At 44.5% G+C, this 16002-nt stretch overlaps 4 protein-coding genes across 7 annotated transcripts; 2 read left to right on the forward strand and 2 right to left on the reverse strand.

Annotated features, from left to right (window-relative positions):
• Window positions 1–969: 969 nt before the first annotated feature.
• Window positions 970–2224, forward strand: LOC111074546 (protein Rae1). Its single transcript, XM_022367349.2, has 2 exons — window positions 970–1462; window positions 1523–2224. Exons 1-2 carry the CDS (start codon window positions 1055–1057, stop codon window positions 2153–2155), a joined length of 1041 nt encoding a protein of 346 aa, XP_022223041.2. The 5' UTR covers window positions 970–1054; the 3' UTR covers window positions 2156–2224.
• LOC111074551 (NADH dehydrogenase [ubiquinone] 1 beta subcomplex subunit 3) lies at window positions 2148–2956 on the reverse strand. Of its 3 annotated transcripts, none has more exons than XM_022367354.2 (3): window positions 2887–2956; window positions 2503–2647; window positions 2148–2440 (listed from the first exon to the last, which is right to left on the reverse strand). In XM_022367354.2, the coding sequence occupies exons 2-3, from the start codon at window positions 2628–2630 to the stop codon at window positions 2245–2247; spliced, it is 324 nt and encodes a 107-aa protein (XP_022223046.1). In that variant the 5' UTR covers window positions 2631–2647; window positions 2887–2956; the 3' UTR covers window positions 2148–2244. The 3 variants fall into 3 exon arrangements, with proteins under 3 accessions (XP_022223046.1, XP_022223047.1, XP_041448802.1); XM_022367355.2 differs by lacking the exon at window positions 2887–2956 and adding an exon at window positions 2756–2864; XM_041592868.1 differs by lacking the exon at window positions 2887–2956 and adding an exon at window positions 2719–2859.
• A 175-nt stretch (window positions 2957–3131) lies between these two features.
• Window positions 3132–15448, reverse strand: LOC111074541. Of its 2 annotated transcripts, XM_022367342.2 has the most exons (8): window positions 15151–15448; window positions 10239–11009; window positions 8665–8791; window positions 6260–6392; window positions 6122–6198; window positions 5675–6056; window positions 4879–5609; window positions 3132–4819 (listed from the first exon to the last, which is right to left on the reverse strand). In XM_022367342.2, the coding sequence occupies exons 2-8, from the start codon at window positions 10893–10895 to the stop codon at window positions 4071–4073; spliced, it is 2856 nt and encodes a 951-aa protein (XP_022223034.2). In that variant the 5' UTR covers window positions 10896–11009; window positions 15151–15448; the 3' UTR covers window positions 3132–4070. The 2 variants fall into 2 exon arrangements, with proteins under 2 accessions (XP_022223034.2, XP_022223035.2); XM_022367343.2 differs by lacking the exons at window positions 8665–8791; window positions 10239–11009; window positions 15151–15448 and adding an exon at window positions 7165–7267.
• Window positions 9112–10200, forward strand: LOC111074547 (protein Aster-B). The gene has a single exon (XM_022367350.2). The coding sequence runs from the start codon at window positions 9227–9229 to the stop codon at window positions 10163–10165; it is 939 nt and encodes a 312-aa protein (XP_022223042.2). The 5' UTR covers window positions 9112–9226; the 3' UTR covers window positions 10166–10200.
• Window positions 15449–16002: the final 554 nt, after the last annotated feature.

The raw sequence follows: 16002 nt of genomic DNA on the forward strand, positions 1-16002 counted from the left end.
AGCGCGCAATTATAATTATTCGTTTGATATCAGTCAGCTTTTCTCAGCGAGCAATTATATTTTTTCGTTTCATATCAGTCAGCTTTTGTCAGCGAGCAATTACATTTTTTTCGTTTCATATCAGTCAGCTTTTGTCAGCGAGCAATTAGAATTTTTCGTTTCATATCAGTCAGCTTTTGTCAGCGAGCAATTATATTATTTCGTTTCATATCAGTCAGCTTTTGTCAGCGCACAATTAGAATTTTCGTTTCATATCAGTCAGCTTATGTCAGTGAGCAATTACTTTTTTCGTTTCATATCAGTCAGCTTTTGTTAGCGAGCAATTATAATTATTCGTTTGATATCAGTCAGCTTTTGTCAATGAGAAATAAAAACATTATTTTGGTTTTTTTTTTAGTATTTATTACATATTTACATTTATTTTTACATATTTTCCTAAATTTTTACATTTTTCCTAAATTTTAAAATCAAGTATATAAATTTATTGACAGATTTTCAAATTATTCTATGCATACAATCATATGTTTTGGAGTATTACCCGTACACACAAACATGCTTGCTTTCAGTCGGCTTGTGTCACGTTATGAGCCGAACGCCGTCGGGCCCAGAGCCGAAGACCTGGGACCGTACGCTGAAACCTCAGCTGCGCCACTTTCGTTGTATGAACTGGCGCATCTATATACTGTATGGTTAGTGGCTATGCTTTTATGCTTGGCCGTTTTTGTTTGAACCCTATTATGTAAACAATCCAATGAAAAGGAGTTCTGAAAACTAGCCAATATTGTACAAAATTTGTTGACGAATCGGATAAAATAATTTTTGTAGGGCTAAGTGGGCAAACTAGCTAGTAATATTAAACGGAATATCAAAATCGAGGAATATCATTGCATCTTTTCGTGTCCGTCAGTATATTTACGATATATTTTTATAATCACAAGGTATATTTCTGGGGGTCAGGCGGTATATATTTTTGAGTAATCCGCGGTCACACTGCAAAACGCGCGACAACAAAAAGAAAAAACTTAAAATTTTGCGACATTTCAAGAATAAAATCATGTTTGGGGCCGCACAATCATCGAATCGCATGAACGATTTCGAGGTGGCATCGCCGCCTGACGATTCCGTTTCGGCCTTGGAGTTCAGTCCAAACACATTGCAGAAGAACTTCCTGATTGCCGGCAGCTGGGACAGCAGCGTACGTTGCTGGGAGGTGGAACAGAATGGAGCAACAGTGCCAAAATCGATAAAATCAATGGGCGGCCCAGTGCTCGATGTGTGCTGGTCTGACGATGGGACGAAAGTGTTTATGGCTTCCTGCGACAAGCAAGTGAAGCTCTGGGACTTGGGATCGGATCAAGTGATGCAAGTGGCGGCTCACGATGGGCCAGTAAAAACATGTCACATGGTGAAGGGGCCGAACTACACGTGCCTGATGACAGGATCCTGGGACAAAACATTAAAGGTAAGCCCCTGCCATTTCCTCGGCTCCAATACACTAAATCCAAATTCCTTTGTTAAATAGTTTTGGGATACCCGGTCACCCAACCCAATGATGGCAATCAACCTACCAGAGCGCTGCTACTGTGCGGATGTGGAGTATCCCATGGCCGTTGTGGGCACTGCATCACGGGGCCTAATCATATACTCGTTGCAGAACACTCCTAGCGAGTACAAGCGGCAGGAGAGCCCATTGAAATATCAGCATCGTACCATAGCCATATTTAGGGATAAAAAAAAAGAGCCCACTGGTTACGCTTTGGGCAGTATTGAGGGTCGCGTGGCCATCCAATATGTGAACCCGGCTAATCCCAAAGATAACTTTACGTTTAAGTGTCATCGCTCGACGGGCACCTCTGGCTTCCAGGACATTTACGCCGTAAACGACATCGCATTCCACCCAGTGCATGGCACTCTGGTCACTGTAGGCTCTGATGGCACATTCAGCTTCTGGGATAAGGACGCCCGTACTAAGCTCAAGTCAAGCGATGCCATGGATCAGTCTATAACCAAGTGCGGATTCAATTCAAATGGCCAAATATTCGCTTACGCGGTCGGATACGATTGGTCAAAGGGCCATGAATACTTCAATCCTGGAAAGAAGCCACAAATTTTCTTGCGCTCGTGCTACGAGGAATTAAAGCCGCGGATCAACTGATTGGAGGCTTGTTTTAGTTTGGAGCTAATCGACAGTATGAACTGCGAATAAAATTATTTCAGAGTTTAACACATGTTTATTTAATTTCACTAATGGTGGCTCGTGTCCTTGTCGTCGTGACCGTGTCCATGGCCGCCCTGGCCCTTGCCAATACCCAGACCGTACTCGACGGCAATGGTCGCCAGAAAGGCGCAGAAGCCAACGCCGAGACCGCGGAAGAGGAAGGTGTTCAGACGAGATCTGTGGGTGCCGAAGGCCTTCTTCTCGTAGCGCCAAGCCTCATTCCTGACAGAATGCAAGCAATAATCAAATATTATACAAAATACATCGCAGTTGAATGCAATCACCTCAGCCATGGATCACTTAAGCCCTGGCGACCCAGAGCTTCTTTCACTTCCACCAGCTGTGGCACATTTTCCACCTTGTAGATCGATGGATGTGGCACCTTGTAGGGTTCTCCGTGATGTCCGCCCATTGTATGCTATTTCTTTGCTGGAATTTAAAACAAATCAATTCGATTATTCGTGTAAGTTAAAATGTTTAACCTATCCCTGAACAATTACATAAGAATGTTTATGTTTTGAAAGCTTATCGGCTTACTGTGCAAAATAAAATAACTAGCAATTAAGTAAAATACACCAAAAATGCTATTGCAACTGTAACAGCACGCTTAGTTTATGTACAATACGCCAATTTCAGAAAAATAATATAAAATTTGACAAAATACACACAGTTGACTTAGGAATAGTGTGACCGCAGATTTATCGATCAAATATACCGTTTCACCTTCAGAAATATACCGAAACATACCTTCAGATTTTCAAATTATACCGAGGAAAGAACGAACTTAACCCACTTAACCGCGCTCTATTTAAGCCGATGAACACCTTGGGTTACACCGCGGAAAATAATACTGTTTTCAACATCTCCAAAAAAGGCTCCCACTACTAAATATAAGTTTTCTAAATTCAATTTCCGAATATTTCTTTATTATTTAAACGTAAATCCGTAGAACATTTGTAATTTGTAAACGTGCTTAAGTGAAAATATACATGAATTACTTTTCATTTAATTCTCTAGTTACACAATAAGTAATAGTAATATTTGCAGGATTTATATATTAATAGCGATATTCTTTTAATTAACTTATATATTGTGTGTTTGTGGTTAATTATAGTATATAAACTCCTTCACTCTAAAACACTGTCACTACAATTGGAAAAAGGAAATCGATTTAAAGCATACTCGTATAACAAAATACTGTTCCTTACACTCTTGTTGGTTTGTTTTGTCATTTTGCATTGTATTGTAAAAGCTAGTTACAAAAACGCATGATCCGCATGCCCCTGACTCTTAAAATACAATACATATATAGGTGTATATTCATAAAGAATTCTCACAAACGGTTAAATCATACACAGTTTCATCGAACCACTCTTAAGCTTAATTCTGATTTGGAAATGCGGAAAGCGCGAACATTCAATCCATCAATCTATAAACATTTTATCTACTCTTGGAAGCGACTTTTTCTCAACTAAATTTTAAAATATTTTTTTTTGTTGTTTTGTTTTTCATTTCTGTGTTTGGGTTCTTTGCTTGCAAATGCTTCGGGGGAACATCAAGGGTCGGTACCACCTTCTCCACATCTCTGCTCAGCACTTATGGTTACGGTTGGTTAAAAGTTAAAAGGTTTCCATTCATTTTGAAGTGTGGCTATATCTGGGTTAAATAGGTTTCTTTTGAATCACATTTCGAATTTCTAAAGATTAGTTGATTTTGTTTCATAATTTAACACATGTTGCTACAACAATTTAGGTATTTTGAAATCAAATTGTACTTTTAACTTGTGTTCCTTTCTCCGCTCTAGTTTCCACTCCCTGTTTTTTTCACTTCTTTTCCCTGTCTCTGGCTTTACCTAGATCCTGTCCTCGGCCAGTATCTCGTTGAGCAGTCGATTGAGGCTGTCCAGTCCGGTGAGAAAACCGCCGTCGGGTCCATGGTGAACGGGTGCGACGGGCGGAGTGGGTAGCATGCTGCCATTGCGTGGCACAAAGGCCGTGTGGGCAAAGTCAATGAGACGCACGTCCACAAAGCACTGCGAGTCGTCTGTGGCTGGCGCCGACATGTCCAGCGACTTGGAACCATGCTGCAGCAGGGCAGAGTTACGCTGTTGCGGCTCCATGCCACCGCTGATGTTGTTCTCGCCCTCAGCACTGCCACTGGAACGACGCTCCAGGGTGTCCAGGAGTATGCCTGCCAGCATGGAGTTTGTAATATTCTCACAGCTGCGCTGTGGCGCTGTCTTTGCAGGCGACACGACGGTGGAGACGGGTGTCGAGGTGATTGTAGACTTTTTGGCCTCCCTGGAGTCACAGTCATCGTGTGCAGCATAGTGTTCGTCGTCGTCTTTGCAACGCAGACGCTTGACAGCTCCCTTGACCGATTTGAGGGACGAGGCGCTGGAGGAGGCGGGTGAAACCAGAGACTTGACGGTGCCGCCGTTGGAGACACTTGAGTTGCCGGCAGTGTGTGGAGGAGAGGTTGGCTCAGTCCCGGTGCCTGCTGATGCCGCATCGAATGATTTGTAGCGCTTGAACATGGCCTCTGTGGGTCCAATGACGCTGCTTTCGTAGTCGGAACTGGCATCGTCAGAGCTGTTGTTGCCTGTGGAATAAATCAACTGTAAAACATCTGGAAAGTTGAGAAGAATGTCTCATCCTTACATGTCTGTCGACCGCTGGCCACGGCCTTGATCTGCTCGGACAGGCCCGAGTAGTCGTCGCTGCTGTTGCTGCTGTAGTTCATCCAGGAGTCACCGGAATGTGGCGATGAGGTCGTCACGTTGGGCAAAGCTGGCTCTGGATCCAGGAATACTGTCTCTTCGGAAATTGGAATGAATGCGGGTGCGGGCTGAGCACTGCTGCTCTGACCTTTTGCGCCCGCGGATTTGGCAGCCGTGACGCCACAGCTGCGTGGCGGTGGCATGGCAGCCGGGTGCGCATGCTCCTCATCCTCTTCCTCGTCGGTGGTGGTGATGCTGGCCGACGAATGCTTGACTCCGCGGGCCGCTGCCTCACCAAAGCCACGCTTGTGCAGGTGGCGACGCGTGGCCAGATTCAGCAGCGAGCTGGAATCGTTCGATGCATCCGCATCGTAGTTGCAGCCATCTCCGCCCGTGCTGCTATTGGTGGCCGAGGCATTGCCGCTGTCAGCAGCCACCAAGTGCAGGTCCTCGTCCGTGTCATGCTGCTCCAGCTCGTCGCCAGCCTCGTGTCCCGCCTCGTCCTCCTCGTCTTCGATGTCGTCATCATCTATGCTGTTCTCCGGATGATAATCGAAGCCTGTTGTCGAGATGGTCGCCGACTTGGGGGCCTCCGGCCAATCATCCAGGCTGATCGATGGAGGATAGGCCATCGGGTTCTCCTCGAAGCCCTCGTAGACAATGAGCAGGGAGCTGATGGGGACATGGAAAGTAAGTCACAGAACCCTCAGAAGACATCAGGAGTTCCTCGATCTTACCAGGAGTAGAATCTGTAGCTGGACTGCTTCTCAATAACTCTGCGCATCTGGAGCAGTCGCTGCAGTATCTTGCGGATCACGCGGATCCTCAGCCGGAAGCCGTTGTAGAAGAAGTCATGAAGGGCCTTCTTGAAGCCGTCCTCGTTCAGCTCCCGGCCCCAGTACTTGTCCCGTTTGGCATACTGCTCGAGATCGGCCTGGTAGGTCTGCATGCCACACAGGCGCACACCCAGAGAGCCCGAGGTGCTGGCCGCGCACTTGGCCATCTGCTTGGAGCGTTTCTCCGCCGAGGCATCGTCCCCGTGCTGGCGGGTGCCCATCTTTAGGTCGAGAATGCAGGGATTGCGGAACTGCGAAGTGATGTTTTCGAGCATAAGGAAGTCTGCAAGGGTGAGGAATAAGGATTAGTTGGGGTAACGCCTACCATGACAGCAAGGGAATACTCACATTGCTTATTGGAGTTGTCAAGTTGTGAGATGCTCTTGATAACATCGGCTGCGTTGCCATTCTTGTGGACCTTCATTCTGCAAATGTATTCACGTATAGCTGGTTCTCATTCATTGTCTGATTGATTGATTGACTTACCTCAGCACTTCGTCCCGCTTCCTCTTGGAGGCGCTCATCTTGCGGACGGGCACGGCGGCCGCATCATCCCGAAAACTGGGCGAGTATCGCTTGTCCAACTTGACGCCTCCCATGCTGGTGGCTTGCATGACGCCTGGAATAGAAATAGAGTCGGGACCGGGACGGCGATTAGTGGTTTGTTGCTGAGCACAGGCGTCTCTTGATCTTGTAGTTGTAGTTGTATGTAGTTTAGCATCGAATCGACACGATAATTGGGTTGGTCGGGTTAGGGGTTACGTTTAGGCGGTCGAATGTATTATATGGAGCGGAGGCAGCGGCAGCAGTCCCTGACTTATGCACGAAAGTTAGCAGACAGATGGATGGAGTAGATCGGGACAGACAAACAAACACTTCCGATGGATAACACCAATCAATCGAAGCCATCCTCAGATATTGGTGCAATGACTTTTGTAAAACATCAGACAACAGACGTAATCAAAGGGTGTTCCCACAGACATTCGTATAGATATTTATCGTAGATTTAAAAAAAAAAAATTAAAATAATATCCAATCGTAGACCTAATAGCTATGTCCAAGTGAGTGCAATCAGTGAGAGACTTAACGCGCCGACGCAATAACAAGAACAGGTGCAGGAGGAATAGGAGGAACAGGTGGAGATATACAAAAATGAATTTCATTCAAATTTATCTTCGGTGGAAGCTTGGTTTTTGGGTGCCCTAAACTTAAGTGTAAATTAACTTAAAGGAAATGGAACATCTTATCTAACATAATCGTATTGTAACTGGATTGTATCCTATCGTATCGTATTGCAATTGTAATTGTATTGTAGATTGTAAATTGGTAATTAACATAGTATATGTAGTATGTAAAATAGATAGTAGATAGAGAGTTTTATTCATACAAACCCTTTTCGGCCATTGTCTTGCTTTGGCATTGCCTTTGGCTTGGCTCGCTTGCATTTCTAATCGGCTGTGAGAGTCGAGTCTCGTAGACGTGGAGGTCAGGAGACAGACAGAGCAGAGCCGAGCCGATCGGATCGGTTTGGATCGTTAGGGAGACCGATACGAAGACGGAGACGACGGCGACAGGGGCAGCACGAGCACGATGTGCGTTCTGAACAAACACATAAAATAAAACTCGATTTTGTTTGTTGCATTTCGGAAAATAAATTGGAAAAATTGCAATTTGTTTTTTGTTTTTGTTTTAAAGATATTACTCTCTCTCTCTCTCTCCGGTTCGGATCAGTTCGGTTCAGTTTGGTTCTGCTGGATATTGCTTGGGTCAGCCAGCGGCAGATCACGAGAGCGGTTTTGTCAGTCAGGCACCTCGAACCTTTGGATAATACGAGCATAGAGCGTATATGTAGTGACAAGGGGCCGATCCACGTCCCCCGATCCAGGCATCTATAGAGTCTATAGAGTGACCGAATCGAGGGTGTGTCCTGGCCCTACTGGTTATTCGTTCAATTTCAATGATTGTAGAATTTTTTCAATTAAAAATTGTACAATCTGACTAGGGGATTCACAGTTTGCAGGTTTACTTTACATTACTTTATTTTGGAGTGGTTTCTTTTGGAGTTTTGTTTTTGTTTGTTTATTTACTTTTTCGACTTACCCGATGCTGTCTGTTTTTCGGTTACTAACTAAAAGGTTTGTTTTTTATAATATTCTGTGGTTCTGTGATGGTTCTGGTTCTGTTTGGGGCAGATACAACTTTTTTGTTTTCTCTTTTATTTTCGTATCTCGCTTTTGGTATTACAAATCGTTAAAGCTATGATTTTAGCTACATATTTAAATGTATGTAAATGGTTCAGTCTTTTCGTCAGTTTACTTTTTTTTCTGTTTTTTTTTTTTTCTTTTTTGTGCTCTTTTTTATTGTAATTCCATTTCAATAAAAAACTTAAAGACTACGGGTATATATCACATATTTGAGATCTTTATTTGTAGGAGAAAATAGATACTTAAAATAATAAATGATATTCAAATGCGACTTTGGCTTTATCTAAGGACGATACAAGAGGAGCAAACGCATATTGTTTGTTTTTTTTCATAATTTGTTTGTTTGTGTTGATTTGTTTTGTTGTTGCGAGTTAGTACAGAAACAAAAGTTCAATATATTCTACGATATATATGTAGGTTCATATGTTTATAAATGTATATAAGAAATTGTCAATTTCAAGCTTCTCTGTTCATTCATTCATTTTCTGATTCTTTGATTATTATTATTTGTTTTGTAATTTTGGTTCGATTTCATGGATATATAGTAGAACGATTAGTCGTTTCGAAACGAAAGATCAAATGAAGCGCTTCGATTGAATCGATAAGTTGATAGTTCTTGAACGTGTAATCGCTGTGATCTGATTTTTGAAGGGTGTGATGTGGTGGCAATAAAGGCCGGTATCTTACCTTTGTATTTGGGCACAAACTTCAGTATGTCCTGCGGAATGTTCTGGTAAAAGTCCAATTCCCGCAAGTTCAGGGGCTTGATCACCGTCGACTGGTTGAGCAGCAACAGGCGAGTGTGTCCTCCGACCTGCAAGTAGAAAGTAGTGTGTAATGTTATCCCTCATTAAATACTCATTATCATTCCAATAGAGGTAATTTTGTTAAGCTATTATACCGCCCAGACGCGTGGCCCTAACCATAACCGTGACACCTTATCGCCTCCTACGTCATTTCTACGTTTTTATCTGTGGAAGCTAAAGTGCTCGGACAGGGAAAGTGCGAAAAGTACATTGAAGCCCCGAGCGAATGCCACAGCTTATCGAGAAGTCGGTGAAACATTAAAAGAGAAGATATATCGCCGTCGAGACACTATCTCCAGATAAGGGCGAAAACGACTCAGTCATCGTTTCTCAAAAGTCATTGATTGACATCAAAATTATATTTGGAATACGTCCCGTCCCTATAGTGGGCAATGCTCGACGACAGTCTCCGCTAGAGACTCGGGGAGACCGTCACTGGCGCCATGGAGGCCCTGCGGCAACGTTTTGGGAAGTGGGGGGGCAAAAAGACACCCCGCCCCGGGGGCGCAAGAGCGGCCAGCAGGTCCTTATCAAGGTCCACCACCGCGGCCAGCAGCAGGTCCATCTCTCGACAAACGACCATGTCGTCAGTTTCGACAACCAGGCGGCGGAAGACCACGAGGCACACCAAAGCCAGAGCTGTGGCTTTCGACCACAATAATTTCACGGTGACTGGGGGCAAGGGGAAGAAAAGAATGTCGAGTGCGAAGACGTCGCCCACGAGGACGTCGGCCGTGGATTATAACATCGCGAAACGCGGCATGACCGTGGTGGAGATGATCGTGCCAATCAGGGACTCATTGGAGGGTAAATACAAGTGTAGCGCGACACACGAGGGCCGCAAGGTCCTTCAGGAGAAGCTGCGGGTCCATGTGGACGCGCTCTTTAATATGCTGTTCTCAGCTACGTCGCCCTTCTTCCAGAAATTTCACGAAATGCGAAATTCGACGGATCTGAAGTTGGGCGCGTGGCGAAAGAATGCCGCAGGTCAAAACGAGCGCGTCATCACGGTCACTGTCGCCCTGAAGGGCAACGTCGGCCCCAAGGTAGCGAAAGTCACCGAGACGCAGACCCTGCGCGACTGCTGCCGCCCCGGTAAGCTGTACTCCATCGACGCGACCAGCGTCAATGCGGAAATTCCGTATGCGGACTCCTTCATGGTCGCCATGCACCTGTGCCTGCTCGGCACCCCCGAGGGACACACCAAAATCCAGGTCCTGGCCCAAGTCAAGATAATCAAGCCTGTGTGGGCAGTGGTCCAGTCGTTCATCGAAAAGCACACCTTCGCCGGAGTCGAGGAGTTCTTTCAGTCGCTCTACAGTGCGCTGGTCAAGGATCAAAGGAGGACCACAACGTTACCTGCCAGTGGTTCCACTTATTAGAGCGGACAGTTGCCCATAAATACTTTTGCTGTTAGCACTAATTTCGTTGCGTTTGCTTGGGGGAGGTACTAACCTGATTGGAGAGGGGATGCAGTGCCACTTCATCTTCGTTTTCCAGGAGATCCTTGCCGAGCAGTGAGGAGGTCTTTGGCTTGCCGTCGACGGACGCCTCCGAGCACTGCCTTAGCCACGATGGATGGCCCTTGGGACCACTGGATACGCCAGATACTACGTCTGGAGCAGCAGCTGCGTCCAGCAATGGCTGCTGTTGCTGCCTGTTGATGTTATGGTTGGTGCCACTTCCACTGCCACTGCTGCTGGAACTGCTGGTGTTGCTGTTGCTCACCGACAGCTGCTGGAGATTAGCGGTTACCAGGCTGCTGCTTGTGCTGGTGCAACTGCTCCTTGGGCCAGCAACATGGTGCTGCTGCTGCTGCTGGGGATGATGGTGATGGGGTGTTGAGGGAGAGACCGACGTTGCCGAGGAGCCTGGCTGCTGGAGGAAGTTGGAGCCGCTGGCGAACTGCAACTGAGACTGCAACTGGCTTAGGCTGGTGGAGATTTGGGCAACCAGTTCCTGCTGCTGCTGTTGCTGTTGCTGCTGTTGCTGCTGCTGTTGATGTAGATCACGTCCATGGATGCGCTGTTGCTGCTGTATATTTGGAACATGCTGCTGATATGACGACAAGTCAGAATCTCCCATGCCCCAATCCCCCAAGAAATATACCATTCCCTGCCGCGCGAATCAGTGTAACGAGCTCTTCGGATCTCCTCCTTGTGGTTTCCTTTGCTGATTTGCCGCACGACGCTCGGCGTTTACTCTGATGCGGCTTTGTTCTTCTGTCTGCAAAGATAGATCATAAATTCCATTACTAAATGGGCCATGTTCGCCGTAATCCCCCATGGAATCCCCACAATCTGACCCTCTTGATCGGTTAATCGCTTTGATCGTCCACTGAACCGGTTCCGACAATGCCCCGAGGGGCCCTCGGGAGCACCGGTGTGATCCGAACAAGTGCGTTCTGACTGGCAGCAGGCAGCAAGCCGGGTTCAATGTCATTTCCGCCACGGAACATGCACATTACGGATACGTATACCGTTGCGAGTCATGCGACACGGCAATTCTGTTCCGGCTTAGGCGGGGGTATGCGACAGTTGCATGGAGATCAACTGGAAAACCATGGGGAAGATCACTAGCCCAGATATAATGAACACGAACACCTCGCCACAGATCGAATTGCAAATCAGCTGAGAACATTCGCTTTGTGGATGACTGAATCAGTCGATTCGAAGCACGCCCTCTCTACTATCTCTCCGACAATAGCAATCAAATCGTTTAATGAAGCGTATTTATAATGGAATACAATTGAGTGGGGAACGGGTACGAGTACGGGTACGGGTACGAGGACTGGGATTCGGTTAGTCAAGCGTGTGGCACGTGCATCTATAGATAATGAATAGGATGGAAGACGGAATTGCGTTGCAGACAGGTTCCACCAGTCTCCAGTTCCACTTCTAATCGGAAATGCAAATATGGAACTGCAGACGTCATAAAGATAACAAAATCTCCCCAGATGCGTGTTCCAGTGCATATTTGCTTGCAATTATTACCTGCCTCGTGTTTACCAGGGCCCATAGGGCCAGACCTAAGCGATAAATGGAACTTAGATATGGCCACAGACCAGATAGTAACTACTGTGCGGAACGACCCGTAGTCTGACTTCTAGGAACCACAAAGCGATTAAAAACAACTACGACTACGACGCTGTTCTGTTAGGTTCCAGTGACGATGATGAGGTTCATTAACTTGAGTGATTCATGCCGCCACCGCCACCGTCGACCGACGGGCATTGTCTTGTCTACGCGAAAACAATACGGAGAAATATTATCGCTCTTCAAGAGCCTAAGGCTATTCGCACCAGTTATTTTTAACAAAAGCCTCAAAATAAAGCATATATTTACTTGTATTTTTTTTTTGCAATGTCCCCAGAGTTTGGAGGGAAATGTCAGTCTAAAGACATGAAAATGGATTGCAACACGGAAGGCAGCACACAGACACACTCTCGCTATGGCTAATCGGGCGGGCAATTAATTGCATGCGATTAAAGATCGAAGATTGAAGATCAAGTTGAGGCAGCGCTCTAAAGATCAAGATGATTCAGCGAAATCTGACCTTATCAGAGAGCGGAAAAAACTGTGGAATGGAAAAATGCCAATCAAACAGAGACCGAAATAAACAAAGGAAAAGGAGGAGGAAATCCATACATACACACACAGTTATGTACACATGAATATTGCGACGTATAAACTATGCATGTAACTTCCCCAGTTAGTCCCCTGGGTATGCTCCACATTCTGAGTGTATGTACAAATGTATACATACATATATGTAACGATTGTTCAAATATATATAAGGTGCCTGAAAGTAGGTCAACGCACAGACCTCGCAGACAGAGAGCGAGACCCAAAACAGCTGCAATTGCGACGCGGAGGCCAGCCAGACAAAACCTATTTCTGAACAGCGCTCTATAGGAAGATATTTCTCCCCGAAAGCAAATTTGATTAACAAATCAGAGAGAGAACCAGAATGGAGCCGATGTCGATGATAGACATGACAACAAAGCGAAACAATCCAGTCAATTCACCCACCCCATTTACGAATAGATTAACTTTTGGGAATTTCCGCAACATTCTCGATACGTAATGCGAATAAAGTTAGGGTATACGAAAACGTCTGGACTCTGATTCGATGAATGTGAATGTCTGCGACACCAGAAAAACAAATAAGAAGTGCAAATTGAAAGCTAAACAAACACGTATTGATATCAATTTGAAAACATTCCCACACATACATATGCATGTGTTTATTGAAATTTCAGACACCAGACTTCGATAGACTGACATTCAGTGTCGATTTAATGATGTATAGAACTTACTCGAACTTCCCCTTGATTTATTGGCGACAAAACAAAGAACAGGTGAACGGAAAACTACAGCCATGTGATTAATAATAAGGACACTTGGCCATGCTTCAGAAAATGCTCTATAAAATGACTATTTTCTGGAATTTTGCGGTGATCTTAATTTTTATTAGTAGATTTATGTTTGCACTCCATAAATAAAAAGTAAAAAACCCAAGTATAATGGTGAAAAAAATAATAAAAAATTTTGTTCGGTACGTCATCGACTTTTGGCTGTGCGAAATAATAGGGACACCGAAACAAAACATGTTATATTTCGTAAAAACAGCATGTTTCCAAGAGGTGTTTGGTCTTAAACTATTGATTGTAATTAGTTATTGTAATTTTAGATATAAAAACATCCATAAAACAAAGTTTAGATATTAGGGATGGGAAGGGACGTGCTTAAAAGTACCCAGATACCCATGGACATGAAAAAGTCCACAAAAATGGATTTTCGTAACGGAATATTTGCCGAAACATTGACGTTTTCCAAGGAAAGTAATGATAATGCAATAAAACATACTATTTAGGAGGAAACACGAGAAAAAAAATCAAAAATATTCCGAATTCTGGAGAAAAATGTGATGAGATTCGTGAGGCAAGACACATTTAAAAATTCTTATAATTAAAAAAAAAATATTCTATGGAGGCAATCCCTTCTAAAATATGAATAATACTTGAAGCTAACAATCTAAAGTCCTAGAGACCCCAAAAAGTTCCGTGTCTATTGAATAGGGATATACCAAAGATGGCGATGGTCGCTGCGGACCATGAACCATGGGCCTGAGAACTAATAGCACAGCATCCCCTGATACCATAAGGAAAATGTCATGTTTTCTACTTTGATTGATAGTTCTTCAAATGCGTGTTTAAACATGGTATTTGAAGAACTTAAAACTATTAATCAAATAAAAATAGAAAACATGGGGTGACATGTCCTTATTATTAATCACATGACTGTAGATGGTTTTACAATATATTTGTAAATTTAACTGCGAAACGAGACGAAAGCGTAAACCTGACCCGCACGCAAATGAGAGGAATAAGCTCAGAAAAGGAGGCCTGCCCCCTCACTCGCTAAAGACCCAAACTCTGGCCCACTGTACTGATAACACAACGTAAGGCAGATTAAACGATATTTGGCGAACACTTGGCAACAACAAAAGAGCATTTAATGAGCAATTCAAAAAGAAAGCCCTGCGATTAGCGATTCAAGGGACTGTGACTACGGCTATGACACAAACAAGAGTTGGGACAGAGAGAGAGAGAGAGAGAGAGGGAACAGCAACAACAGTTATCATTTGTGACCGTCTCGTCTCGGCCGTTCGTCGGCGAAACGAAAGCCAAATCTTGCGACAAGCAAAAGCGATAAAAACAAAAGGCAAAAAGCAAAAAGCACTTGAAACTGGACAAGTACAATGGGGATTTTGTGCAATTTAAACCGCAATTAGTCATGCAATGCACCGTACGATCTACAGGAGAGCAATAGCAGTTGGAATGGAAAAATTTACCAGTTTTGGACGGGGATTTTATATACATACATACGAGTATTTTTCGATTATACCAGTTTTTGGGGCAGGTTGATTATAATATTTCGCATATCAAAACAAAAAGCAGCTGTGAAGTCGATATCTAAGCCGAATTACGTGCTATACGATGACGGGGAGGAAGAGGCGATCTCGCCAGCACACTCACACGCACACACACACACCAATTCAGACGTAGAGATAAAACGTATTCAAAACAAAAGATTAACACAAAAGCGATAGCCAAGAGACAGAGAAGAAGCAGGGAAAGAGAGAAACGCCACTTTAACAAAAACTCTGCCCTGAACGATGACGTCGTGAGCAGGGAGATAGAGAGAGAAGGAGAGCGAGAGCGAGAGAGAGTCGTCTCTCTAGCTATTTTTACAGTGCACATACACGAAAAAAAAAAAGTTAAATAAAATTCACACGTACACACACAGTCGGGGATAAAATTGCTAATCGTTTTCTTGGCTCCGTTTCGTTGTAACAAATTTACCTTTTTCGAGACGACTCTGGTTGTCCCCAATGTGTTAGAATATTTTTCCAATTGCTGGCTTGATTTTCATTCAGTTTGAATTTTCCACGGAGAAAATCTCTCACAAACACACACACACACACGCACGCAAGCACACCAACACTTGTGTGGCTCTGGATATGTATACGGTTTTATGCTTCTCAATTAAATTTGATTTCTCACATGCGCGTTTTAGCTTATTTTGCACTTTATCACACACTTTTTCCGCCACGATACTTAAGCGCACACGTCCGACTCGTCCAACTGCTGAAATTCTTATGAACCGACAGAGGGCGCGATGGCCGAGCAAGAGTGATGCCAGAGCGAGAGCACCATAGATGTCTGGCAGCACTTGTTCTCCGTTCGGGCGTGTTTCTGTGAGCGCAAGCGAACAAGCAGCTGTGCGTCGCCTCTCCAGATACTTTTTCGTTCAGATGCTCTGAGTATATTTATACAAAGGGAGGGGGAGGCGTGACGCTCCACAATGGGCCCAACGACCACTTTTGATGGCCAAAATTAAAAGCTTGTTATGGACGGCTTTTTGAAGGAGCCGGAGAGGAGACAGCGGCCTCTGTTGTGGATCCTGGGAGGCTGTAACAAGGAGGGAGCAAGGTGGCAACGCTAGAGGGGGAAGAACAACACCTTTCCCGGCACATTCAAGTCAAACACATATATCATATCCACGTTTTTCCAAACACACAAGTAGTTACACAAAACAAGAAAAAAGACAAAACAGAAAAGGAGAAAAAAGAAATAAAAACAGCAATAGAATAAATTAAATTACGTTTATAAGTTCAAATTAAAAAAAAGAAGAAATTAATGTTTAATATTAGG

Source organism: Drosophila obscura, unplaced genomic scaffold (genome assembly GCF_018151105.1).
Source record: "Drosophila obscura isolate BZ-5 IFL unplaced genomic scaffold, ASM1815110v1 contig_186, whole genome shotgun sequence".
In the NCBI taxonomy this organism is placed as follows: Eukaryota; Metazoa; Arthropoda; class Insecta; order Diptera; family Drosophilidae; genus Drosophila; species Drosophila obscura.